Raw genomic sequence first — 26,881 nt, forward strand, 5'->3', positions numbered from 1 at the left:
TAAAATCTTAAAAAAAAAAAAAAAAAAGGAGAAAATTCCCTTTGAGTGCTTACTTGTAAGTGCCCTTGCAGGAGGTAAGGGGGCAAAAGTGATGACTAACCTCCTCCCCAAGGGTATGGGGGGCAGGGGGCTGGCAAGGTCAAGGAGACACAAGCCATCCAGACCTCATCTGAGCGGGCCCTCTACACTATGGGGAGGACAGGGAGAATGCAGGGAGCCTGGGAACAAACCCTGAAGGAACCCCTCCAAAAGTCCCAGCCCTCTTTCCTCCAGGGACACCCCCAGCTCCTCACCGCAATCTGGCATCTTAGGTCAAGTTCTGGCCAAACCCACTGGTCCCTGAACCCCCTCTCGCCCCTGTCTCCTCCTCTATAAAACCTTCAGAGCAATCTGATTGTTCCCGGACACACAAAGCAGAATTCAAGCATCTTGGAAGCCTTGGTGGTTCCCCAATACAAGGTCTGCTGGCCTCCCAGGCTTGGGGCAAGGCTGGGACTGGGACGCCAGCCCCAAACCTCTCTGGGACACATACACTCTGATTCTCAGAGCAGCCCTAGTGAAATCAATCCTAGCCACTCCCGTTTGAGCTCATGAAAATCATTTAATTTCTTTGTGAAAAAGAAGAGGACATCAAAGAACAAATGATGGAAATAACGAGGTGGAAGGCTGAACCTACTTTCCCAGTTCTCAGGGGGCAAAGGGGTGCTGGACGTGGTTTTCATCTGTCACCTGCCTCCCCGAGCCCCAGCTGGCCTGAGCGTGTATGAAATGGGACCTTGTCCTCGGGTCGCCCTGGCTGAGGGGTGCCCCTAGGTGCCTGGCTCCCCACCGCGGCGGCCGCCCTCTCGGTTCCACATGGCGTTCTCTTGCCGCAGCCGCTGGTTCTCAGTCCTGAGCCTCTCTACCTCGGCGGCCAGCTCCTCCACCTGGCGGCAGGGCTGCGGGCCGGCGCACCCCCGCAGCTGCTGCAGCCTCCTGGTCTCCTCCTCGGCCTGCGACAGCCGCCGCTCCAGATCCAGGTAGTCTCGAACCAGCTCCTGCTTGCTGCGGCCCTGCAGGCTCTCCGTGTGGTAGCGCTCGTAGGCCTCGGAGAAATCCCGCTGCTGGAACTCGCCGGGAGCCCGGCCCCGCCCGTCGCCTTCCCCGGCCTCGCTCTCCCCGCTGGAGCCCGGGTGGCAGGCCCCGTGGGGCACTTCCAGGTTGGGCTCCTCAGGGTCGCGGTCGTTCATCAGAAATTGGGTGGTGTTGTAGGGCGCCACGGGCTGGCCTTTGGCAAACATCTCCTCGCGGACCCGGGAGGCCCTCTGGCTCTGCCTCTCATCCCGCTGCTGCTTCTCCGCCCAGCTCAGCTCCAGGTAGGGCCTCCAGTGGCGTTTGCGCTTGGAAGGCCTCCGGCGGTGCTTCTTCCGGCCCAGCACGGCTTCCACTGAGCTGTCCCCTGGGCTCTGGGTCCGGGGGCCCCTCCTGTTCCAGCCCAGGCCACTGCCGACCCCAGTCTGATCTTCCTCCTCTGAGTGGCTCTCTATCCGGGGTGTCAGGGGCAGGGAACTACCAGGGGCATGAGGCTCAGGGGGTGTTTGGGGGCTCCCAGGAGCACCAGGGGTCTAAACGGAGAGGACAAGGAAGAGTCAATCACAGACAGCCTGGCCCTGGTGCTGGAACCCTTCTGCAGCCACCCAGCTTGAAGCTGACCTTCCCACAGTTGACATGGGGTCACTCTCTAGCCTCCAGCCTCTGCAACTATTTGTTGGTTTATGGGCTCCTGTCTCGCCCCTCAAGCCTCCCCAAGTAAACTCATGAAAACACCAGGAATTCTGCCTGTGTAGTTCACTCGGGAATTTCAGTGCCTCCAACAGGAGCCGCTCTGTGCCTCACTGAGTAGGCATGCAATAAAAACCGTTTGAATGAAGTCGGAGAAAGAGGATGGGAAGTGGCTCTTGCTGCATTTGCTGGATCAGCCCTCTTCCTTGAAAGATTGTCTTTCCGACAGAGTTGGCTTCGTGGGTAAGCAGCCTCAGAGCCCCTCACCCTCACTCTGGAAAGGCCCCAGGCTTTGCTTTAAGCTCTGCTGTTCTTGCCTTGAACTTAACAATTTTTGAATAAAGCCCTACAAATTATATCACCGATCCGCTTCCAGCTATTTGCATCGCTGACTCTTTAAGACTTGGTGCCAATGTCACCTCTTCAGAGGGGCCCCCGACCACCCTATCTGAAGATCCCCCTCCTATCCCCTTCCCAGTGACACTGTCGTGTGATCCAGTTAACACCCCACGTAGCATCTACCACAATACCATTTACCATCTGTCTTCTTCCTATAAGAATGTGTCTAGTCTGTCCACACTGTGTCCCTCTGCACGGCCCAAAGTGTTCAATAAACAGGCTAAATGACATAAAGCCCATAAGAGAGGGGGATTCAAAAGACACAGGGACAAAAAAAAAAAAAAAAAAAGACATTGGGACACAAGACGCTCCTTTCTGTTGGTCTAGGGTAAAGAAGATGGAGTGTATTTATTCCAGGCCGAAGTTGGTATCACTCTTTGACAAGAGCGGCAGGAAAGAGGCCCTCACTAGGGAAAGGAAGGGTGAACCTCCAGTCTGCAGCCGAGAGCATTCTAGAACTTATCTAAGAGGTGGAAAGGATTCTGTCAAAACAGTGTGTGTGCAGAGCATCTGTTTATCTCCGTCGTGGTAAGGGTGGGAGTACTCGGTGTGGGGGATGGGGAATGAATTGCTCTATGTCTGTGGTTTGGGGAATTCTAATAATAACCGCTACCATTGGCATGTTGCTTTACAATGCACACGAGTTAGAGACACCAGAGCATAGGTCCATACACTGGGGGGGTACACAGCCCTGTAGGAGCTGGAGGTGTGTTGCTTTGGAGGCCCTGAGGTTCCCGTCTCCATCTAGGATGGGGTATGTCAGAGTGTGTACAGAGTATGTGTGTTATGTGTCTGTTGTGTTGTACTGTTACTGCACCTGCAGGGAGATCGTCAATCCGGAACAGACCTTGTCTCCATCAGTGTCTTGAGCCAACTGAGACAGAGCTTCTGCCCCACCCCAGAAGCGGCAAGGGCCCTGGCAGCGCCGAGACAAGGCGGTGTGCGTGCGTGCGCACGATCATTCGCCTGTCCCCAGCCCACAGCACGTGTCCCATCGTGATCCTTCCCCTCACCCAAACCATCCCTGCCCCTCAGCCCCACATGCCGCCTCCCTCCTGAAGGCTTGTCCCTTTACCACCATTCCCACTGTTGCAGATAAGCTGTGTGATCTGGGTGAGTCATTTGCCCTCTCTGAACTTCTAACCCTGACATGTCATGAACTCCAAATTAAACAACTCCAGAAAACACTGGACGTGGCTAGGTAGGGTGGGTTAGAGCAGCTGAGTCCCCTCCTCACCTACAGGGACTTGTAAACTCGGGGAGAACAGGCAACGTGGGGGCAGCAAGAGAGGGCATGGACAGAGAAGGTCTGGTCCTGTTGCCAGATCAGAAGGTGACGTTTCCTGAGAGCCTGATACAATCTGCCTCTCCCTCTCTCCTGGATCCTATGTGAACCCCAACCCCCATCCTAAATTATGAACCAAGTGCTCAAACTCTTTCCCCTGTATCAGACTTGGTTCTCAGTCTTGACAAAACACAAGGCAGGGTTCTGGTGTCAGAAGGCCCTAAGTTTAAGCTGTGGATCTTTCGTCTGCTGGCTGCATGAATCTAGAAAAGGTATTTCAGCTCCGATAACCTTAGCTTCTCTGAAATGGAAACAGTAATTCCTACCCTGAAGGGCTGCTAGGATTTCATGAGACAGCACAGATTTGGCGTCCTGGCATGCTGCCCACCGCATAGTAGGGACTCGGTTAGAAATACTGGTTTTCCAGATCTGCCAACACATCTGAGACAAGCAGCCAGGATCCCAGTTGGCAGGATCCATGTCGGGGCACTCAGGTGGTTGGGAAGGTGGGGCTTACCTTGGCCGCCTCCAGGACTGCTGCGGACTCAGTACTACAGTTGGTCTGGTTCGGAGTAGACACCTTCTTCTGCTCCAAATCTTTCAGCAGATGCTTCTAACTAATGACACCTGCCTTAAATAACAGAAAGCTAAGTCTTAAAGGAGAATTTTCAGGAAGACTGGCTGCCCAGGAATTTTTCACCAAGGCAGCAGCAGCCATTTTGTAGCACCAGACCTGCACACCTTGATCATCAAATGGAGGCCCTGAAGCCTCCACACCCTGGTGTTCACAGCTCCAGCCGGCAAGGGGCCATCCTCCCAGTCCTGTCCCTCAGGCCCCAGGCCAGGGCCTCCAGCCTCGGCTGTTCTTCTGGAAGTCACTGAGGCCCAGGCTGGCAGCTAGGAAGCTAGTCCTGAGCTTTGTTCCCCCAGCAAGCAAGGGGAAAAGGTCTTGGCCCAGGGAGGCAAAGATACAGCAATGACCTGGAGAGGATGGCAGTGGAGTGGGTCAGTGGCTCCAACTAGAATTTATGTAGCAGGCTTTACAAGGGGTCCTTTCCTCACTGCCTCCAGAGGTCCCGTCGTGACAGCACCCCGCCCCCACCCCCCTCAGGCTGGGCTCCCCAAGTCAGCACCTCGAGAAACACAGATGTGGCCTGGGCCGAGCCCAGGGCTGACGCCTTATCATTTCCTGGGCCTGGCCTGCCTCCCCCCTCCTTCCTCTCAGGACGGGAAACAGAGGAAAGGGGAAGAAGTCTTCACACTCCATGCAGCTGGAAGAGAAGCCCAACTGGAAAAAGGATGGATTCCTTGGAAGAGGGGAAGTGGTCCCAGAAAGGAGATTTTGCAAAGGCGGAACTGACCTATTTGCTGTCAAGGACTATGCACACGACTATATCTGTGTGTCTTTCTGTGCGACCGACCGCCTGTCTGTGCAGTTCCCAATGCCTCAGCCCTACCTCTTGCTGCAGTTGCAGCAGCTCTGGTCAAGCCGCTCAGACACTAAGGGGGGAGGGGGAACAGCTTGGCAGCGCGGCGCCTGCTGGGGATTGTAGTTCTTCTAGCTTGGGAAGCCGGATGAAGAGCCTGTCACGTCTACAGTCAGACTGAGAACTCCAAAACCCATCTGCCCTTGCGTGACTGCCGTCCCGCGCTCACCGGTGCCTTCTTTGATTGGTCCAACGCCCTGCCAATATTTTCACTTTCGTCAACGATTAGCTGTGCGGAAGCACAACAGAACCCGCCTACCGAGATCAATTAAAGAGTTCATTGATGGCGTTAATCTTTACGGGGCAGAAAATAGATCCGGCTGAGAGGGGCGGGGCTGTGGGTGCGGAGGGATCCTCGGCCCTAGAGGAAGGCGACGAGAAGGATCGGTGGCCGCCGCCGCCATTTTGGGCTGGGAGGAGGCAGCGGAGGGACTCGCTGCGCAGTGAGAGCACCCCATGGGGGGTGGTCCGGGCGCGGGGAGAGGCCGGGCCGAGTGGGCTGCCTGAAGTGGTGGCGCCGGGAGACGGCGGGGAGTGGGACCGGGGACCGGGGGGGTGAAGGTTGGAGTCTTCCCGGCCGGGCCCGGTCCTCAAACCGTCCCGGCAGCCCCGCACCCTCGCCTCTCACAGAGGGCGGGGTTTTGGGCAATAACCGCGTGTTCCCCGAGACCCCAGTTGGGGAGAGACCGGGTGAAACGACTCCCCTCTGCCTTTTCCACGGGGGGCGCAGATCCTGAGGCCGAGCTTTGCCAACTTCTCTCCCCACCCCCAAGCGGCCTGGGTATGGCGGCGGGGCCCAGCGTTGCGCTGCCCCCGCTTCGACGGGCGAGGTGGGGGCGACGCCGGATTCCAAAGACTGGCGCCGCGGGGGAGGGCGGAGGTCCCAGCTCTGGCCGCGTGTCCTTCTGGCGTGGCAGGCAGCTGGAGGCCCCGAGGGCGGAGAGCCGGGTGCACCCACCATCTTCCCCCATACACCAAGGCCATCCCGCGGCCCCGGCTTCGAGAAGGAACAACCTTCTTCCCACAGTAGCAACCACAAATTTCCCCTGGAACTAGGTAGATAAGAGGCTCGTGGAAACCTTCACGAGCCGAATGCTTGGAAATCTGAGCGCTCTTTCCCTCAAGATTTCTTTCCAGCCCCGATTCTTGGAAAGACCTGACCTTGCACGTCCCCAGCCAGTTTGGGAAAGTCCAAAAATGTGCTGTTGCACTTCTTTTGAAAGTTTACACTAAAGAGGGGTTAAGTTTTGCCCTTTACAGGGTTGGGGGACACAAAATAACCGAGTGGCCATGGCTCTGGGAATAAAAGTGGAGTGGCCCGTTTCGGATGCTTCAGGAACATCTGTTTGCGTTTTGAAATCTGAGCCATGACTTCTACCAAAATTTTTGGAGAAATGGCTGCCCTCCTAGAGGAAAAAACGAACTAATTCCAACGTAATCTTTATAAGACTACAGATTCTTTCCAGTTTATAGAACTTTTCTCCCACAAACTAAACAAAATGGGGAATATTTTGCCACTGTGCATTGTTACTAGGGAACCTCTATTTTGAATTTCCAAGTAATTGAAAAATCACTTCTGTGGATTCCAGATGCTACCAAGATAGAAATTGAAGTTTTGAGCTACTTCATATTTGCAGCGTTTGGGTGGTGGGGGAGACCTTTGAAAAAAATAAACACTCAACCTTATATTACAGCTATGGCAGCTTCTTAAGGATTGAAGTTTGATGTGAAATTCTTTTCTTGAGTTACAGATTAAACCGTCTTGTTTCCTACTGCTCAAAGCTAACTTCAGAGAGATTTACATACAGCTCAGGGATATCTTAATTATTTTGTTGCTAAAATGTCAGTTAAAATTATGCTTAGGTGAACTCTAAAGTATGAGTGACTGGGTAGTGAACTTTACCTTTGAGGGTATCTTGTGATGAATCTCATTGCTAGTCACACATGGTCATATCATTCCTGAGCCTTTGGCTTTATTAGCAAGAACCTTGAAAGGGTTTTGAGAACTGAAGCTGCCCTCCTATTAATAATTTTTTTTAAGTTGTAAATGACAACTCCATAGCCTTATCTATATCTCCCCCTACGCTGAGATGTTCTCAGAAAAAGTCTTACAGCTGGATTGCGAAAATACGATCACCATTGACTCGATTTCTTAATCCAAAATTTGAACCACTAAATGCAGTACACTTGATTCATACTGTAGGTTGACTTTTGGCTTAGGTCATGTTAATATTACACCGTTCTTCAGATCAAGAGAAGATGGGAGTGAGGAGAAGCTGACATTAACTTGGTAGGAGTTAAGTTAAATAGTCTTAGGAGCTGAAAGGGGCTTTAAAGATTATCCTTGTGGTTCTTCTGTCAGTTTAATGGAGGAGGATCCCAGACTCTTGTGATTCATCCTCCATTGTGAAGTAATGTAGTTAAACCTTTGGATGCTACTAGGTGGAGAATACTGTGCCAGATGCAGAAATGTGTTACTCATTTATAAAGATGAAAGGTTACCATCTTTAAGGTTGAGCCACAAGCTTTTCCATTGCTTGATAAGGAAAGCTGGGAATAAACCTAGTTTATGAATGCTCCCTTGATTATCTTCTGAGCAAAACATAGGACTGGAAGTTAGGAACTCCCAAGTTCTATTTCTTTGTGTGCTGCCACTGACTTGATTGGCTTGGCCAGGGGCCAGATCCTGAAGATGAGTCCAAACTGGTCATTTTGTTGCCGAGTCTATTCATCTAATGTTCAACCAGACCTTCAACTTCCTCCTCAGCTGTCCCCTTTCAGATGAGCTCCTTTGGGGTTTATGACAAAGTCTACAAACCCTATATGCCTCAGTTTCCTGATTTGAAAATAATGTCAGTGCTATCTCCCACATAAATACCTTGAGGAGTAACTACTCTTTAGTAGCTGTGTAAACATTTACTTACCAAAACTTCGTTATTTGGGAATCGAGAACTTCTGCTTCAGAGGTTATTTGGGGCATTTGGGAGGCCTGCCTTACTGAAATGTGGCCTTGGTTGCCCTTGGCAGCACAAAGGGTAGCCATCCAACTAGGCTGAAGGAGGGTCAGTTTCTTAGGGTACCAAGCTGTTGTTGCTCGGAAATCCTGGGTGTTTGACCCTGATGACCAACTCCTGGGGCCTGGTGGCTCTGTGAGAGCAGAATTCATTGAAGGGTGGGATTGATTCTTTGCAGCAGTCCTCTTCAGGATGAAGATCCTTGCTTTTGATTTAATTTCCACAATTAACCAATTTTTATATTGTGTTTTGGCTCTCACCATCTTTCTCTTTGAATTTTCTCTTTTTTAAAATTGCTCACGATTGCCGTTTTGTTAAGTACACTTTTAGGAATAACTAGAGAGGAAGGTAGAACTAACCTCTTAGACATTTCCTTTCTATCCTCCAGTTTGGTTTCCTGCCTTTACCTAACAGTTGTAGTGAAGTTATCCAGGTCTGCAGAATGCTGTGTTTAAGCAGGCTTCAGACTTCAAATTAATCTCCTTCTCTGACCCTCTGGAGGCTAGTACAAGTTCTACTGAGTATCTCACAAGAGCAGTGATGCTATCATTTTCTCGAATATACTTGGCATGGGGCACTTGAGTTCCCACATCTTCCTTCAGGAATAACCTTTTTGCTCACTGCAAACCCAGGGCTTTTTTAACACTTCGCATAAAGTCAGTGGATGTGTGAAATAGAATATGAAGAATGAAAGTACGATTTCCTTCTGAATTTTTGCTCTTGAAAAAACTTAAGCCAGACGCAACTGCTCTTGGTGCTGTGTTGAGAGACCACACTAGCAATTTCAAAAAACTTACCAACAGTTTCCTATAGCAGCTCAGCCATTTGAAAGAATTTTGTTGGTGTGCAGAGGTTTATTAGTAAACTACTAGGATTATTCCTGCCCTTGACCTTGCTGATATATCATTTGTCATAATTGAACCACCTCTAAGTAAAACCCAAGGAAAAGTGTATTCAGGAGGATGTGTGAGAGCTTAAGTATTGATCTGTCGAAACTCAGCCTTTGTTTTTTTTCAACAAGAAGTGGAATGAGGTGATAAGCTTTCCAGTATTCAAAGACAACTGGCTCAAGATTGAATCTTTGCCTCCTAGACTGTATATTCTTTTTTTTTTTTTTTAAGATTTTATTTATTTATTTGACAGAGACAGCGAGTGAGGGAGCACAAGCAAGGGGATTGTGAGAGGGAGAAGCAGGCTTCCCGCTGAGCAGGGAGCCCGATGCGGGGCTCAATCCCAGGACCCTAAGATCATGTCCTGAGCTGAAAGACGCTTAACAGCTGAGCCACCCAGGCGCCCCTACACTGTATATTCTGTCCCACTTGCAAAGTATGACTGTTACCCTTTGGTCAGCAGATCCCACTGTGTTCAGGGCCTGAATTTGACATTTTCTTCACTTTAAAAATTATTTTTCATTTTTAGCATCAACCCATCTATACCTTATGTGAGAGAAAGAATAGTAAAGTGGAATTTTATTCCAGTGTTCTTGTCAAATTTGAAAAATAATTTCAAAAAACAAACCTCACAAACTCAAGTGTACTTAGGTACAAGTACTATCTCAGCTCTAGCCAATTTTGCCATCACGATGTTGTGAATATTTGTTGCTAGCTGTTCTGGGTGTAAGTGGCCAGGGAGAATCCTGTGGTGCATTCATTACCTGACATTTAACTAAATATAGCCAGCTCTTGATTTTCTGAAGGTAAACTGTTTGTGGTTTTGTTTTTTGGGTGTTGTTGGTTTTTTAAAATTTTCTATGGATTCCCTCTTTGATTTCTTTTTTCTTTTCTATAACTTTTGAAGTCATTAGGGTAAAGTATATTTATTTACATTTTCCCAAGCAAAGGATTTTAATTTTACTCTGGATGAAGGGAAAATTAAAATACCAATCAACCAGGCAACTGCTCCGGTCTTAAGAAACAATAAGGGGCTGGCTGAGTTGGTGGAGCCGGTGACTCTTGATCTCGGGGTTGTGGGTTTGAGCCCCACATTGGGCATGGAGATTACTAAAAAAAAGAAAAAACAATAATTATGTCAATGGTAGCTTACTTTTGTATAACATATTTTCATGCTATCTTGTTTAATGCTGATAGCCGTTTTGTAAAGTAGGCACAGGCCCATTTTGGTGATGAAGAATGGGGCTCAGTTGTTTCCAGGGTTACACTGCTAGTAGTATATGTTAAAGATATGACTAGGACCCCGGTTTTTTGACTCCTAAACTAGCCTAATTTTTATGTTTTCTCTCTTTAGAGATACCTAGTCTATTTAAATTTTTTTTTATTTATTTAACAGAGCACACAAGCAGGGGGAGTGGAGGGAGAGGGAGAAGCAAGTTCCCCGTGGAGCAGAGAGCATGATGCCGGGTTCCATCACAGGACCCTGGGATCATGACCTGAGGCAGACGCTTAACTGACTGAGCCACCCAGGAGCCTCTCTCCTAGTCTATTTTTCTGAATTAAACCAATCTGGACCTCCCTGGCTTTCCCAAAAACAGATCTAAAGATCCCTATCTCCCAAGGTCCACTTTATATTCTAGGCTAGCCCCCCAAGTTTTCCTTGCTCAAGGGGGGAATTAAGCTTTCCAGCCATCTGTCTTAATGTTTAGGAAGCACTTTGCCCTGGCTGGATACCCAGGCTCCCTATGATAAGAAAGGGAACAAACTGAAATTGCCAATGTGTGAGCGTGGTCTTTTGAGCAGCTCAGTTAAAATGTTTGGAAGAGAGGACTTCAGTGAAAGGCTAGAGATCTCAAGTGTTTTGAGGATCATTTGTTACCACAGCCTGCCCCCCCCCACACCCCGTTAATATAAGTAATTCAGAGTCTTTTTCTCTGTCCTGAGAGCAGTGTGCTACTCAAGTGTTTCAATGTAGAAAGTGTTGATAGAAAACTGAAATTTCACACAAACCTCATCATTCTAAGAACATAAATGCAATACATATTATAAAGTGCCTTTGGAAGCAAAGTTCAGAAAGTTGCATATCTCAAGGTAAATCCAAGTCATTTGTGAGTTACTTAAAACTATTTGTGTATTTTTAAAGACTAGACTGAATTTGTCTCCTAAGAGTAAGACATACTTCTTTTTTCTGTTGATAAATGTACTTACAGAGTGTTTCTAAGACTGATCGTGGGCGAAACAAGATCATTAAACTTAAATCCATCTTACTAAGAAGTTCTGCAATCAGAGGTTATCGCGGCTGCATGGTGCAGTCAAAATGAGGCTGCTCTGCACATACAGCCAGAGGGCAGTGTTGCTGCCGTCCCACAAGCAGCCGTGTTTCTGGGACTACTGCATGATGTCATAGCAGAAGGAAAATTTAAAAAACACGAAGAAAACTATTTCAAAATAGACATTTAATGTAATTTTTAGCCCAAAAGAAAAACTGATCACACATTGTCTTCAGTGGACCGTCTGCCAGAACAGGGCCAGCTTAGTCCAGCTCTGAAGGCCCTGAGTCAGTTCTTGACCAGCATAATTCCCCTTGATTAATTGACTTGTGAATGCTTATGCATCATAAGGTGCATTTCACTCTTGAAGTTCCTGCCACCTCCACTATTCCATTTAGATACAAAAGCAAGCTTTCCAGTGGGAGTTTCGTGGTTCTTCCCCCCCCTTTCCCTGCAGAGGTTTTTAACCTTCAAGGAGTTTGACAGTCTCAAGGTTCTCTTGAACCCTCCCCAGAAAAATGTACATGTAACACAAGTCTACATAGAACTTCGTGGGGTTCATGAATCCCAGTGCCCTCTGGATTGTAAGGGCCCAAATTAAGGAAGCCCTGTACTAGTGATCTGAGCAATGCCTTTGCCCTAGGGAAACACTGACACAGGGTAGGTGGAGATGGGCTGGATTAACCATGATGAGGAAGATTTTTTTTTTTTAAAGGATAGAAGTTTAATATACTGCAAGGGATGCAGGCAGGACAGCGAAGGAGAGATTGTCTACCAACAATCATAATTGCTTACTATTTTGATTTGGGGGCAGAAATTAATTCCCAGGGTCTCCCTGCATTTTCAAGAACAACTATTCCAGAGCTTAAGCAGCTATTAGGGACTAGCGGCTCTACAGGGAATGAATGTACAGGGTTCCCACTCGGCCCGTAAGGACTTAATTTAGCTCCTCAACCAGAAGCTTTACATTTGATTTGCAGTGGGGGGGGGGATTTCTAATTTTGGTTTGACCCTCATGAAAAGGTGGACAGTTCCTATTCTTTTTAGTATAGGGAGCACCTAAGTATTAGATAATTAGGGTAAGTTCTTGGAATGCCCCAAACAACCATTTCCTCTATAAATCCAGTATTTCCTACCTCCAAATGTTTTAACAAAGTACTGCCACACAAGTTTATCCAACCATTGCTTGCACTGAAAAAGCAAGGGGTTTCCAAGAGCCTTTTTCAGACATCCAGGAACTTCTTCCAGCCTTATTGGGGAGGTGAAGGAATCACTAAAAACCTATTTGTAGGAATGAAATGAGACTGTCAGTTGTCTAACCTAACAAACTACCAAATTAGGTTTACGGTTTTGCTAATAGACTTTCAAATGGCTGTTGAGAAGTAGAATTGAATTTTAAGCTTCTGATGGTAGCCACTTTCTGCTCCCCAAACACCCAACACTGGTTTCTTTCTCCAGCATCAAAAAAGAAAACCAAGGCACTAGAAAGCGAGCACACATAAGTATTGAAGATCATTAATCTTTATATTTTGCCTGAACTGTATATTTAGCACATTAAAACCCATTCAAGGGAAAAATCAGCAAATTGAAAATTGTCCCATTAAAGATTGTTTTTTGCAAACTGACAAATTTAATGATTTTTTTACCCCCCCAATGCAGTCACTTAAATCACTATTTTGAATTAGCTCTAGAAATCACACTGAAACTATGTTACATTTACAAATATTAAATTTATTATAGCTAGAATGAATTTAATGGTTCTCAGATTTGGCCACCTTATAGCTCCGTTTAAGGAGGGGATTTTTAACAGAAAAATGCATTATAACTTGGTCAAGTTACTTACACATTTAAAAAAAAAACTTCTAAAAAGGAAAACAAGAAAAGCAACCCTTCAGTTTCACATAATTAAAGAACAGGAGAAAAGCACGCAAGCTACATCATAGCTAAATTTACCAAACCAACCAAAGCCGGGGGGATTTTCTCTTCTGATTATTGTCATAAAAAGGTCCACAGTCTTATATACACATGTGTATAATGTTACATTCCATCACTGTAAAAAGTCCCCTTTGCCCCCTCCCCCAAAAAAGTTTCAGTCTAGTCTCCAAACTTGGACAGCGGCGCTCGCTCCTGCTGCCGGTGCAGTTCGTTCTCCGTCAGCAGCTGGAGGTTCTCGGCGCGCAGCCGGTCCAGCTCCAGCTCCAGCTCCCGCACACGCGCGTCGTCGCCACCCAGCCGCTTGCTTTCCAGCCGCAGCCGGTTATTCTCGTCCTCCATGCGCGAGAGGCACTTCTCCAGCTCCAAGTACTCCTTGATGAGCTCCTGCTTGCTCATGTTCTGCAGACTCTCCGCGTGGTACCGCTCGTAGGTCTCCGAGAAGTCCCGCTGCAGAAACTCGCTGCCGTCTCCTCCCATCCCATCGCTGCCCCCATCCTCCTCGCCCGCTTCTTCCATGAAGTCCTCATCGCTGGTGTCGTCGGATTTGGCAGCGGCCCGCTTGGGGTAGAGACCGGTTTTGAGATCCGGCTCCTCCTGGTCGTGATCATCCATGAGGAACTGCGTGGTGTTATAGGGTGCGACAGGCTGGCCCTTGGCGAACATCTCAGCTCGAATCCTTGAAGCTCGCAGGCTCTGTTTCTCGTCGAACTTTTTCTTCTCCTCCCAGGTCAGCTTGTAGTACGGTTTCCAGTGCCGCTTCTTCTTGGAGGGGCGTCTCCTGTGTTTTTTCTTGCCCAGCTGTCTCTGCTGCTGTCCCCACGCCTCCTCGCCCCCTGCAGCAGGAGCCCCCAACTTGTTGGCCTCGGAGTCAAGACATGGCTGTGCGAGAGGCTCGGCCTCGGGCCTCGGTTCCCCCCCAGCCGCCGGCGGGGGGGCTCCGCCAGCGGACAAGTCGTCCCCATTCTGGCCCTTCTTGCCTGCTTGGGGGCAGCTAGGTTCTGGACGGACCGGGGTCTGCAGGGGAGGCGGCTGCGGCTCCAAGCTCCCTTCCCCCTCCTGCCCCGGACGGCCACCCGACTGGGGGGACGCTCTCGATTGCCACCTACTGTCCTCCTCGGGTACCCGCTCCTCCGCGCCTGGGGGGCGATCGGGGTTCCGCTCATCATGAACAGCAACAGCACCTGTACAGTTGCTAGTTTGAGGCTGGTGCTGGTACTCTGACAAGAGTGGCTCGGCCATGGCTAATAGAGTCCTCTTCTCGAAGTTTGAAAAATTTTGGCTGTAAGTCCTTAAGGAAAAAAGAGGTTTTTCTTTTCTTTTAAAAAATGTCCAGCAGAGTCCTCTTCGGTCTGTAATTCCTGCAGTGACGCCTTTAGCCAGTCCTCCTGTAAACAAACTCCAATTGCAACTTGGGAGAGCTCAAGTCAGTAAAGGGTTAAGTGCCCACAGCGCGGCCAGCTAGCGGGTCCAAGGGGGTGCAGCAGCAGTAACAGTACGTAATGTGCAAAGGGGGTGGACCTCAAGCGTCCCCGCAGAGCGCCCCCACGATCGAGGAGTTGGTGGGCAAGGAGATGAGGTTAAGTCCAACGGGTTAAACCCAGCCCCGAAGGGGTTAAAACTACCCGATGACGCTGCCTCCGAGGGGCCGAATCCACAAAGGGTTAAATCCCCTGCCGCAGAGCCCACAAGGGGTTAAAGTCCCAGAGCCACCTCCTCCCACTTCCACGGGTGTCGCTCCAACCCGAGCTCCCAGTTCCCTAGGCCCGGCCGGAGCCTCAGCCGAGGACAGACAAACTCATCTCCCCTTTGGCTCGATGCTCGGCTCAGCTCAGATCTCCACCGCCTCCTCCTCTTTTCCTCCCTCCCTCCTCCCCCTTCCGACAACAACTCTTCCGCCTCCTCCCCCGACTTCCCCTCCCAACCTGCCTCTCCACCTGCCAACTTCCAACTGCTGCCTCCCAGCCCTCTGCGCCCCTTTTATATAGAAGCCTATCCGCCCCGCCCGTGCGCATGCGTAACGGAGTCCCCATCTCAGGAAGCTGGGAGTCGTAGTTCCCATCGCTCGGAGCCGCCGTCCGCGCGCGCCGTGCGACGTAGCCAATCCCAGAACGCGTAGGGGGTGACTTCCAGGCCGCCTCCTTCCATCGCATAGCCCTCGCTGGAGAAACGTGAGTGACCATTGGCCAGGAGTCACACGTCTCGCCGAAGAAGGAAAGCCAATCGCAGAGACGATGGGGCGGGCTTTGGACTATACCATTCTGCTTCAGGAATACAAGAAGATTCGATGGCCTCTGAGGGCCTACACAGAATATTTTTATGAAAAGGTGCGTTTTAAAGGGTATTATTGTGTTCTGTCCTCAGCGGAAGGGTTCTGAAGGTCATAAACATTTGTTAGCTAAAGCAAAAATGGTTTATCCCTAAAAAGTAGTCCCTACGGTGTAAAAGAGGATTAAATCCTATAAAGAGAGATGTTGGCCTATGGCTAATAACTTTCGATTCTTAAGATTACAGGAATGGCTACAAGGTGTATGTGGTTAATTCCTGGGACTGACATTTGCGGAAGGATATTGTACACACATTTTGTAAAAAACCAAAAGCGTATGAAGAAGTAAACAAATGAAGAATAAAAAGTGCCGCCTTAAAGGGACAGTGTGACTGCATTAGTGCAGCAACCCCGGACTAGGCCTCGGAGGATGAGAAGGCAGGTTCGAGTCCCGGACGACTTCTACCCTCGGACTGGCCTTGGGACCGCTGGACGAAAGTGGCCGAGCCCCAGTCCAGGCCTAGTCTTTCAGGGACGCGGCCGCCCCAGGACCAGGACAAAACGGTGGGCGGGTGGGCCATGACCGAGCCTCTCGCCTGGGCGGGGATCCGGGAAGCGCGGGGTGTGCACCTGGGGCTCCCAGGAGACCCGGGGCGGGAAGGCCTCGCACCGGGGGCCCAGGTTCTGTCGAAGAAAATGGCCTCCTGGGGCCGACTTGGTCTCTTCAGTTCCGAGCTGACCGGGAACATTTTCTGAGCTCAGACAAGGCAGTCCGGGCCAGCCGATGGACCTCTTTGGGGAGAGGCGGGGGGAGAAGGTTCAAAATTAATCCCGAGTTTAAATAATCGACCATGGCTATCTGAGAGAGAAGGGGTACCATCCACAGAGCCTCTTCTTCATCAGTGGGCACTGAGCAGTACTGGGAGGGAACGGAGTCAGAGGCCTCCCCAAAGAGGAGGTCTTGCCCAGAAATGGGGGCAGGGGGATGCTCGCCCAGGACTTTGGGGTAGACTCATGGGGGAGGGAAGGTGACACAGTCTCCTTGAGAAAATTCTCCAGATTTCAAGCTCCAGCCCAGAGGATAGGGCGCTGGAGTAGCCCAAACTCTCCGCTCTAATCATTTAGGCCTAAAATCTCAGTGTAGTAACAGCCTCTCCCTCTTGCCACACGCCCGTGACCCATTCTTATTATTTCTTAATAGCAACATCTTATGTTTGGACCTCTTTCTAACGTATAACATTTTTTTACACACAATCATTTGACCCCACCACAGCCCCGTGAGTTAGGGTAGGAATGATTGTCTCCATTTTAGAGATAAGAAATCTCTGCGACTCCGAGAAATGAAGTGACTTGTCCAAGGTCACATGACAACTAAGTGGCAATTCTTGCTAGAACGAACGTCTTTGTGATCCTCGTGTCATTTTTCTTTCACAAACAAAATTCTCTTTTTTCTCAAGAACTTTGGATTTAGTTCCTTTCCATTTCCAACAGCTTCAGCCTAATTAAAGCCCTCATTTCTTCATTTAGCAAACATTTGTTAGGAAGGAAAAATGATGAATAAAATGTCAACCTTGCTGCTCATGGACAGTGTGGAGAGGCCATTAAACCACTGTGAGCCAAAATGACAAATGAAGAAAATCCTGGCAAGGAGCTAGTAAGCCAGGCTGCTCAGGAGTTGGGAATTATGGACAGGATTCGTGGGGGACAGGTCTTCTTGGCTCTCAGAAGGATGAAGTGTTTTCAGTCCCAGTGGCATGAAGAAGGGCATTCTATAAAGAGCAAGCATCGTGTCCAAAGAAAGGACTTGTCTGGGAACTCAGGAGTGGTTCCATGGGGAGGTGGTGATGGGCATGCCCCAAGGGAGAAGCAAGCAAGAATGCCTCTAGAGTACATCCAGCTGTTCTGAAATTGACCACTCCAGTCCCTGGGCTTCCAAGAACTCGGTGCATCTGAAAGGCCTGCCCTGTGCATCAGTCATGCCGGAGACTCCTTGTGCGCTAGAGCTGCCCCTCACACTGAGAGCTCACTGGGGAAAAGAGGTTTTGCAGAGAACTTGAATGGGAGTCAGAGATCTCTTTATGGTTACCACATTTTCAGGCTCCAGAGGACTTCTGGGTACCCTCATTCAGGGGGATTGAAAGGTACCACTGAGACCAGCCACCCTTGGTTTACTGGACAGGGCTCATTTGTCATGCGTGGGGAGTAGTGGGCAGAGTGGTAGGTTGTGGAATGCTAGAATTCTGTCAAACTAGAGGCCAGGCACCTTGATATTAGCTGAGTTTTAACCCACTGCCAGGCATTTTACATGTCCTGGTCATTTAAAACCCAGGACTGGGGACACCTGGGTGGCTCAGTCAGTTAAGCGTCTGCCTTCCACTCAGGTCATGATCCCAGGGTCCTGGAATTGCATCAGGCTCCTTGCTCAGCGGGGAGCCTGCTTCTCCTTCTGCCTCTGCCTGCTGCTCCCTCTGCTTGTGCGCTGACAAATAAATGAAATCTCAACACACACACACACACACACACACACACACCAAAAACCCAGGACTGCCTTATGATGAGATCTTCATCCTTATTTTACACACAAGGCAACCCAGGTTCAGCAGTTAAGTATCATGCCCAAGTCCCACACTTTAGTTGTGTGCCCATTCCTGCATCCCCAGCACCACCTTGGTCCCTCTCCTGTTGTCGATCTTTACACAGGGTTTATTCAGTCTCTCTGCCTGTGCCCCTGCGCTGGACCGTAGAGCACCAGGGCCTGTGTGTCTGCCCTGAGGGATGCCCTCCCCACCTTGAGAGAAGGACTGACAGAGTGACTGAGGCTTCCAGTGGGTCGGACGGTAGTGGTCAAGGCCAGGAGCGCATAGAGGGAACTCAGGAGTTTAAGGGCCTCCAAGAAGGGGCCTTCAGAACTGCCTCTTCCTCACTGCGGGCAGCAAGGTCCTGGGGTCCAGGCGGTGGCAGCTGCAGGGGCTCAAGGCTGCTGCAGCCCTCTGCAGTTGGGGCCCCTGGCTAGTGGCCTCTCATGCGCTAAAACCTGGAGGCGCTAAGTGGCGGGTTCCCCACCGAATACGGGCCACTGCTGCAACCAGGGGGGCCGGGGCGAAGGGGGAGGGGGCGCGACACGGCTGTCGCAGACCAGAGGAAGACCAAGGCCGCCAGGCGGTGGGAAAAAGAAGTTCGGAGTCCCAGCAGCCAGCGGCAACCGCAGCTCCGTGCCCACGCGGGCGCTCTGCCCACCCCGACGGGGGCTCCCCGCGCCCGGCCCCGCCCCCACTGCTCAGGGCGGGGCGGGGACTAGGCTCCCGCTGGGTCTTCGCCTTCTAGAAAGTTCCCTGGGAAAGCCCGAGCGCGGAGGTCATGGCCGGGGGCACCGGCAGCGAGCAGCTGTGGAGGGGGAGGCGGGCGGTGGGCACTTCCGGGGGCGGGGGGCCCCGGGCCCCATCCCTGCGGCCCAAGCAGCCGCCCTTCTCTCCGGGCTAGGACCCGGCCTCCGCCCGGGCCCAGCAAGCTTCCTCTCCTCCCCGCCGACGGGGCGGGGGCGGGGCCGGGGCCGTGCCTTGGCCCCACCCTCCTCCCTCGGCCGCCTGGGCCGCCCCGCCCGCCCTCCACCCTCCACCCCGGCCCTCCTCGGCCCCAGGCCCCTGCGCTCCCCGCTCCTGCCCTGGGAGGAGGGAAAACCGCCCGCCTCTCGGGACCGTCCTCCGGGGCACTGGGGGAGGGGCAGGGAAGAGGCTTGTGCCTTGCGCGCCCGGACCCGGCTTCCCGCTTCACTCCGTGGGGACCCAGACGGCAGAAGATTAAGGTCTTATTTTATTTAGTGAAACATTCATTTGTAAGTGAGTCTTCTGTGAAGACGTCCTGAGTGTATGTGTGCGCAGGAGGACGGAGGCCAGCAAAGCGGAGCTCACTCCCCTCCCCCCCCTCCCCAACTCGGCCGGGCCTCCTGGCCTCCCTCCTTCAGCCTCTCAGCCAATCATTGTTCCAGGCCCCAGCCCAAGACCCAACTTGCCCAAGAGCTGGCCCTCCACCGGGAGAGGCTGGGGTGGGAGAAGAGTCAGGTGACCCAGAGGGAGGGGAGGGCAGAGGCTGAGACCCGGCAGCCCCGCCCCCGAGTCATGGCCAACCCAGAACCTGGGACGAGCACCACTCCTACACCCTCACCAGGGAGCCTGGGTGTTTGGGTGGGAGGGGAGAAGGCGTCCGTGTGAAGTCTCGGGGAAGGATGGGCTCTGAAATGCTCCCTCCCCCCCAATAAGGGAGCTGTGCAAAGGCAAACACTGAGTGGTGGGGGGACGGAGTTAATGCTGTTCTCCTAAACCCTAGGTATGCTCAGGGCACAGCAGGACAGCAGGCTCATAGCCACCTCGGCTGGCTGCAGAGACCCCGCCACTGAAAGTCACCTCTTCTGGGTCCGAAACTGTCGGAAGAGCCACTGGACGATGAAGGGCCACAGGAGGAAGAAGAGCAGCGTGGGACCCGAGAGCCTGAGGGGCCAGGGCCGGCCACTGGGCGGGGTCCTCTGCTGCCAAGAGGGAGGGAGTCAGGGGCCAGCCCAGGCTTCCGCAGACTGGGCCCTCCCGAGGAACCTGCTTCCAGAACTAAGCGGGAGCTTCGTCTGGGGGAGCTGCCTTCCTAAGATTGTAAAAACTGGGGCAAAGAAGGCACTACACCCAAATCTGCACCCCTAGAAGGGATGGAGTCCTGGGTTCCCAGTGTGTCCCTGACAAGCTGACCTCCAGTTCCCTCCCACATCCTCCTCCCAGGACAATCGCAGGTGCCAAGGGGACTGGAGCAGCTGCCTGGTGGAGAGACTGGCTTCTAGGCTGTCTCTTCTGGGCCACAAAGCAGTGGCCTGTTGGTATGGCTTGAACACCCAATATTATAAAGGAGGTGCCACGTATTTCAAATGGTGCTCAGATTTTAGTTTCTAAGTATCGTTCTCTGCTAAAAGGAACCCCGGGCTCCTTGGAGAAGTGGCTAATTCCAGGTCTGGAGCAGGGAAGGTAGAGGTGAATGTGGGACATCTTGTACCAGAAAGCAAGGAAGCTTTTAGAGATTAATGAGGTCATGTCATGAGAACATAGGACCCAGCTTGAAAGGGTCTCCATTGACCAAAATCGTGACAGTGTAAACATCACAATTAATTTCAGTTGATTGAAATACTGAATCTTTAAAATCCATTACTCCATAATGATACTCAAAAAGAGAGTTGGAAATTTGTCACTAGTGAGGTAGCTGTTAACTCCTTACTTTTAAATAGGTAATTAAAAAGAAAGAATTAAGCCTTTATTCTGCCTTTCCATAAGGCACCATACTTCAGGGAAATCCTAGATGACACTATAGAAAAGTGACACCTAATATGTGGTAAAGGAATAATAGAATTTAAAAGTCAACATTTTTTTTCCAAATAAATTATTGATCCAGGCAAGGATTATCCATCAATTGTCAAAAATCATGTGGCCAGTGGGGTTAATGGGGGAGCCGGACAGTCCCTGGCTGCAAGAGGAAAACATGACTTAACAGTGATGGGATCCGACTGTCACCCCTTCCTCCATGCTAGTGGTCCGTGTAAGAATTCTTTATGGCGGGACCTCCAGATCTGTGTCCCCTGATGTGAAGAACATCACATCTGACATGATCTGGTCATGTAAACTAGCCACAAGGATGTAATAGAAAGACCAAAAAGGAACATTCTACAAGATCACTGCCCTGGCCCAGTCCCGATAAGTCAGTAGCAAGGAAGAAGGGCTGGTCTAGATGAAAGGAGTCTTAAAGGACAGAGGGGCCAAAGGCAGCATGTGTGCCCGGACTGGACAGAAAGAGCAGCTGGCGAAGGTGATTTCAGGACAACTGGGAGCTTTCAGTTGGGACTGAGTATTTGACAATACGAAGTTCTTGTGTGTGCTAAAATGTTGTCGTTTGGGCTAGGTAGTAGAATGTTCTTATTTTTAGAGATGGAAAACCAGCTATTTCGGGGTGGAAATCTTTAAAATCTTCAGCATATAAAATTAGTTAAAGGTAAAATAAATAAGTCAATAAAGCCTCGAAGGGGTGGGCCTTGAAGGGTGACTGAGGAAATCCCTGCCACCTGGGCTGCCACCCACAGTATCAAGGGGGTCAGGGGTCACCCAAGCCATCACCCACACCCCGCAGTTCAGCCATCTCCTGCCCCCATCACCCCTGGCTTCTCAAGAACAGACCCACTCAGAGTCAATGGTGAGTCCTTGCTTTGGAGGGAGACAGACCTGGGGCCACTCCCAGCTCCGTCACTTGATGTTAAATAATAACAGTAATAGTAACAATGGAGCCCATTGGAGAATGGCTTGGAGGGGGGGGGCATTATCTCATCTAATCCTCACAGCAGCTCTGTGAGGTTCCTCCGGGCTGAATTACTCAGCTCAGCCTCAAAGAGACTTGGTTTCCACTTCTGTAAAAGGGAAACGAAAAGCAAGCCTAGTTCATCGGGTTGTGTGGATTAAATGAGATAATGTGAGTCCTGTGTTTGGCACTCAGCGGGGGCTGTCATTGATGCCGCAGGAGCACAGTTGTAAGGGGCAAGCAGATCTAGGAGTAGAGGGGAGAGAGGGGTGCAAGGGCTGAATTGTTTGGGAGCAAACCCTAAATCTGGGAACCGAAGTCCTGACGAAGGGGCAACAGGGATCCCCAGCCCCAGTGCAAAGAGCAGGCCCATCCTGGCCTTCCAGACTGTTGGAATTAGCCCTCGTGCTCAAGTTTCTCTTCCCGCAGAGGGAGGTAAGCGCAGGAAAGGAGGGCCCTTCCCGCTCTCCCTTCCAGGGCAGAAGCACTTCAGTCCCCCTGACTGCCCTGCCTGTGACCCATGGGAGCCACACCATTCTCTGCAGAAGTCAGAGATGTGGGCAGGTGCGGGGTTAGGACAAGAAGACGGAAGTGGCTCCACGAGGGGCCGGGAGTAGAGACCCGTGGCGTTCTGCCTCAGTCTCACCCTGGGCCTTGAGGGCAGCTCACCTGATTGGGGAGCCTGGGCAGGCTCTCCAGGCTCCGCAGTCTCCCCTGGACATCCCGCATGCTCTCTTGCAGTGCCCGAACTGTCCCCACCAGCCACGTGTCCAATTCTTGGGGCCCCAGCACGCTGCCCTCTGCGGAGCACAGACACACAAGGAAGGGGACTCTGGAGGCAACCCAGCTAGGGACAGGGTGGTGGCAGGCCAGGGCAGGTCTGGGGAAAAGTAACAGTAGAGCACAATCCCTTGTAAAGTGTGCCTTTTATAAAGTCCATCCGAGTGGCTAACAGGCTGCCATGGGTTTGAATCTCAGCACTGCCACTTAGCTATGTGACTTTGGGTAAGTCAGAAATGTCTCTGAGCCTCATTTTATTATCTGAAAATTAGGAGAAGATGTCACTGCCTTCACAGGGCTGCTTACTCAGAGGAATAAAGGAGATAATATTTATGAAAGTGTCCCTTAACGGACACGGCACACTGGAAGTTCTAGAAGGAGATAGGACAGAAATCATTGTCCTTTGACAGTCCCACATGGGAAGCCTACAGAGAGGGGGCCGGGCAGGGACTTTGCCCATCCAGGCTGGTGTCTGGCTGTTTGGCAAGTCCCCAGTGCCAGACTTTGACCTTCGCCCCAAGAGGGCAGTCAGGGGAAAGCCTGGGGCACACCAGAACCAGAGGGAATGGCAGAAGTGGGTGAAGGGTGAAGGATGAAGGGCTCACCTTTCTCTGCAGGGAGCATGGAGCTGTTTCTGGGGTCAGGCTCTCCTCCAGGGGCTCCCTTCTGCTCTGCCCAAACCTGCTGAGATGAGGCACAAAGTCCAAAGGTGGGGGTAGGGCAGCCAGCGCCCAGGGGGGTGGGGAAGGCAGGGAATGAGGGGTAGGCTCACCAGCTCAGGTTCCAGCTGCTCCAGGGAATCACAGAAAACTTCAGAGTCTGGGTCCCTAGGTGGCTGGGACTCTGGGCAAGGGGATAGGTAACATTAGTGACAGAGGGAGGCTATGGAAGGAGAGGGGTATGTAAAGTGCAGAGGCAGCTGCTCAGAGGACACTAGAGACGCTGCCACAGGAGGCAGAGATGGGTCCCGGAGTGCGTCCTGGAAGCGGAATCCCAGAACCTACCTGCCGCCTCCCCCGCCCCCCGGCCTTTGCAAGCACAGGAGAGCACAGTGTCTGTGGGCATGAGGCGTGGCATCCAGCCTTCTCCCCTCACCCACCCCACCAGAAGCCCCCCACCTCCCCCTGCTCTGGGTTTGGCTCTCTGCCCCTCTGGTCCAGGCACTGACCTGGACTTGGGGGTGATGGTTCCCTGGGGAGGCAGGGAGGCTCTGGCGCAGCCCCAACAGCTCCATTCAGTACCTGCTCTCTCCAACCTGCTGAGACACAGCACCCAGAGGTGGGGCTGGGAAGAGGCTGGTGCTTCCCGGTGAGGTCAGCCCCTGCTCCCCATCAGCCATGAGCTCTGCCTGAGACCCACGCCATCAGGGGCACTGGTTGGAGTCCCTACAGGGACATCACCTGGAGCCCTCTGCCCCCACATCCCCCTCCAACTGAGCAGCCCCCTCTGTCTGGACCTAAGAAAGTTCACTCCGCACTTGCGGAGCTCACAGCCTGGGGGCCTGACCTGTGACCCTTCTCAGGAAGCTTTCCGGGGGCCTCGGCATATCGGGGATCACCTGGTACAAGGGCTCGAAGTAAGCAAACATGTCCTCTGCCACCTCGCCCAGGGGCACTGTGTCGATCACCTGTGGGGGAGGGTGTCTGTTGGGTAGGGGCTGGCCTCTCCTAACTGTTCTCCTATCCCCCCTTGAGCTGGGTCCCCTCCACCCTGCTCCTGCCCTGTCCTGCCCCTCCAGCCTGTGCCCAGTCAGGGACCAGAGACAGGCAAGGTTGGGGAAGGTGGGAATTCCTACAAGTATGTCAATGTGCAGGAAACATAATGGGGGTCAGCCCTGGAAGGGCAGAAGACAGGGCACCTAGCTGGGACCTTGTGGACAGAAAGAAGCCTGCAGCCTCCGCCTACCTTCTGTGCCACCAGCTTCATCTCAGTGATGTAGGCAGACATGGCCTCCTCCCTGCTCATCTTGCCCAGGCTGTTCCAGGCATCCCTGGGGGGCAGAGAGCTGTGAGAGGCTGGTTGACAGCTGAGGCTTGTTTGCCCGGCTGGTAGGGAGCTCACCACTTATATCGTCCGATTGGGTCCCAGAACCCAGGCCGGGGGACCAGGCAGGGTCCCGTGGTAGCTTGCTTGTAGTAGCTGTAGAATCTCAGCATCTCTTCGTAGGAGGGGCGGTAAGAGCCTGGGCAGGGGCGAGGGAAGTGGAAGGCAGAGCATCACCCCCAACTCCAAGAGAGTGGAGGTAGGGGGAAAACCACCCTAGCAATGGGCAGAGATGGCGAGGGGTCCCACCCAGCTGGACAGGGGCAGGAGGCAGAGGAGATCCCCAGGGCAGCCCAGGCAGGGGCATATCTGCATAAACTGCAGGGATCAGAGGCAGACCCCACTCTTCTTGACCCCCAAGTGCAGGTCCCCGTGCCCTCACCATTTTTAGGCAGGTTCTGAATGACACTGACTGCGGCCTGGAACTGTTTCTGGCAGTCCGGTTCTGGGCTTTCATTCTCGGTACCCATACCCAGCGGCTCCGAGCCCTGGGGACCCACTTTTGAGCGATTCTGCAAGAACAAATCTCCGTGCGAGCAGACCTCCACGGTCCAACCCGGCACACACCTCCGTAAGTCACTGATCCACTTTCCAGAGGGGCAAACTAAGCTCTGGTCCTGAGTGAGATACCCCGGGAGGTCAGAAGCTGCGGCTGAGAAGACTCCTTTTCCAACCCCAGGGGAGCGTGGGTGGGACCAGGGTGGGAGGAGAGGACCCCGGTGGGTGGGTGGAGGCAGGTGCCAAGGGTCGCGCTGTCCCTCCCTCTCTAGATGCACATCTCCAACTCCTAAAGAGGAGAATGGGCAAGCCAAGAGGTGTCAGGGCGGGGCCAACAGTCTCCCACCCTGGTCCCCCACCCGCTCTGCCCTGGGGTCCCCTACCCCAGCCGCTCGGCTGTCAGGCACTCACCCTGCAGCGCCCACTACCCGGACCTAGGTTCTCTGTCGCCACTAGCCGTAGGCTTCCGACTGACCTCCGGGGCCAATCTGACCGGGATGTGGACGCCCGGGGGAAACTTAAGCCAATGAGAGAGCCCGTTTCAGCTTCGTCTTGTACACCTCAACCACTCAGCGCGGTCCTTTCAAGATTATGCAAATAGTTTAGCTGTGCCTCTCCCAATCAGTCGAGGCGGATCCTCCGGCCGGCTCCCCAACCTTGTGGGGGCCGGAGGAGGGAGGAAGCGCCACCTGGTGGACATAGTGACACAACGCGGAGTCCCTGCGCCCCCTGGTGGAAGCCAGTGTCCGTCAGCTGACCCCAGGTCCTGAAGAACAGAGCGACCCAACTCAGTTCTTCAAACTCTTCTAGGCGCTGGGGATTAAAAAAAGGGAGTCATGCCCTGGAGGAAGAGGGGGCTCTGGAGGGGTTCTGAAGGAGGGGCATTGGAGCTGAGTTTTGGAACACGTGAGTGTAAGCCAGGAGAAGAATGAGGAAGGTCATTTCTGGAGGAGGGAATTGCAGGGTCGAAAGTGCAGAAAGAATATCCCGAGAGGGGTGGGGACCCGAACGAGTACGCCGAATCTCTCGGTCGAGGATATCTGAAAGTGGGCTAGAGCAAGTAGGTGGCAAATCTAGGTCCTGAGGAATTAAGCTTTCTTTTTAAGATGCCACGCTCTTGGCCGCCGCCGAGTGGCGGTGTGCGCCCGGCTCTCCGCACCCAACCTAGGGCAGTTGATGCGGACAACCCTAACAGGGTTGGTCTCCTGCCATCCCACCCTTCCAGCACAAATATTCTGATGGTGTCACATATAGTAAGTGAACACGCGAGGCGGTCACCAGGACCCACACTCGACGCTCACCCACAGGTTGATGTCACGGACATCTACACAGGGTGCGGCGGCCTTCTCGGGGCAATCGAATGCCCGCTGGGGCGCCAACCCAGCCAAGCCTCGAACCCAGAGCCGGAGTTCGGCCGGGGATTCTAGACTTAGGGCCACGCCATCTTCCCCAGCTTTGAGACTTCTGCCACGGAGGGGCCAGCAACTGGCCTGGCGCGGAGAGGGTTAATCCTATGACGTCACAGCCAGAGCCTTCCTACCCCCACCCATCACTTCCAGGTCCCCCACCCCTCCAGTTTGGGCTGTCCTCCCGCCTGGCTCAGCTCTCGGGGTTCTCTGGGCTTTCCGGGACGCCCCGAGGACCCTCGGCCCCCCAGGAGCCGCCCCGCAGATCCAGCGGGAAGGGAAGGGAAAGGTGGAGAGGGGTCCTGAGTCCCCCTGGAGCCAGGATCCAGAGAACGGAGAGAGTGTCTGTGCCGGAGGACAATCCTCGTCCCTCCGCTGGCCCCCCACGCCCTGAATAGGGGCTCCGGTCACCGGTGGGGCCGGGAGCCGAGGATCGCTTGGAAAATGGGGTGGCGGACTCGAGAGCGGGGGACAGACGCAGAGACTCGGGGGGACGCGAGCCGGCCCCCTTCCCTTCCCGCACCTCGCGGAG

General features: G+C 52.6%; 3 protein-coding genes across 15 annotated transcripts; all 3 read right to left on the reverse strand.

Moving 5' to 3' along the window:
• Nucleotides 1-294: 294 nt before the first annotated feature.
• Nucleotides 295-4,944, reverse strand: HEXIM2 (HEXIM P-TEFb complex subunit 2). 6 transcript variants are annotated; one of them, XM_087854293.1, is made up of 3 exons: nt 4,807-4,944; nt 3,963-4,076; nt 295-1,604 (listed from the first exon to the last, which is right to left on the reverse strand). In XM_087854293.1, exon 3 carries the CDS (start codon nt 1,278-1,280, stop codon nt 810-812), a length of 471 nt encoding a protein of 156 aa, XP_087710419.1. In that variant the 5' UTR covers nt 1,281-1,604; nt 3,963-4,076; nt 4,807-4,944; the 3' UTR covers nt 295-809. The 6 variants fall into 6 exon arrangements, with proteins under 6 accessions (XP_087710419.1, XP_087710420.1, XP_087710421.1 ...); XM_087854294.1 differs by having other exon boundaries at nt 3,963-4,072; nt 4,807-4,938; XM_087854295.1 differs by having other exon boundaries at nt 4,903-4,936.
• A 7,872-nt stretch (nt 4,945-12,816) lies between these two features.
• On the reverse strand, nt 12,817-14,978 carry HEXIM1 (HEXIM P-TEFb complex subunit 1). Its single transcript, XM_045813975.2, has one exon. It carries the CDS (start codon nt 14,278-14,280, stop codon nt 13,201-13,203), a length of 1,080 nt encoding a protein of 359 aa, XP_045669931.1. The 5' UTR covers nt 14,281-14,978; the 3' UTR covers nt 12,817-13,200.
• Nucleotides 14,979-19,096: 4,118 nt separating this feature from the next.
• ACBD4 (acyl-CoA binding domain containing 4) lies at nt 19,097-25,447 on the reverse strand. Of its 8 annotated transcripts, none has more exons than XM_087854299.1 (10): nt 25,355-25,447; nt 24,828-25,232; nt 24,464-24,584; nt 24,308-24,392; nt 23,909-24,029; nt 23,571-23,660; nt 23,175-23,245; nt 23,008-23,086; nt 22,292-22,422; nt 19,097-19,826 (listed from the first exon to the last, which is right to left on the reverse strand). In XM_087854299.1, exons 2-10 carry the CDS (start codon nt 24,913-24,915, stop codon nt 19,701-19,703), a joined length of 912 nt encoding a protein of 303 aa, XP_087710425.1. In that variant the 5' UTR covers nt 24,916-25,232; nt 25,355-25,447; the 3' UTR covers nt 19,097-19,700. The 8 variants fall into 8 exon arrangements, with proteins under 8 accessions (XP_087710425.1, XP_087710426.1, XP_087710428.1 ...); XM_087854300.1 differs by having other exon boundaries at nt 24,828-24,987; nt 25,355-25,444; XM_087854302.1 differs by having other exon boundaries at nt 24,828-24,957; nt 25,355-25,438.
• Between the last annotated feature and the right edge of the window lie 1,434 nt (nt 25,448-26,881).

The sequence above is a fragment of the Ursus americanus genome, chromosome 23, assembly GCF_024610735.1.
Source record: "Ursus americanus isolate L20-20 chromosome 23, mUrsAme1.1.p, whole genome shotgun sequence".
NCBI classification, from domain to species: Eukaryota; Metazoa; Chordata; class Mammalia; order Carnivora; family Ursidae; genus Ursus; species Ursus americanus.

Bases quoted from the DNA above. Each gene is read 5' to 3' on its own strand.
- HEXIM2 (XM_087854293.1), bottom strand. From the start codon at position 1,280: ATGTTTGCCAAAGGCCAGCCCGTGGCGCCCTACAACACCACCCAATTT.
- HEXIM1 (XM_045813975.2), bottom strand. From the start codon at position 14,280: ATGGCCGAGCCACTCTTGTCAGAGTACCAGCACCAGCCTCAAACTAGC.
- ACBD4 (XM_087854299.1), bottom strand. From the start codon at position 24,915: ATGGGTACCGAGAATGAAAGCCCAGAACCGGACTGCCAGAAACAGTTC. The intron at 24,393-24,463 runs GTGAGCTCCCTA...TCTGCCCCCCAG, and splicing joins CCAATCGGACGATATAAGTG to GGATGCCTGGAACAGCCTGG. The intron at 24,030-24,307 runs GTAGGCGGAGGC...CCTCCCCCACAG, and splicing joins TGAAGCTGGTGGCACAGAAG to GTGATCGACACAGTGCCCCT.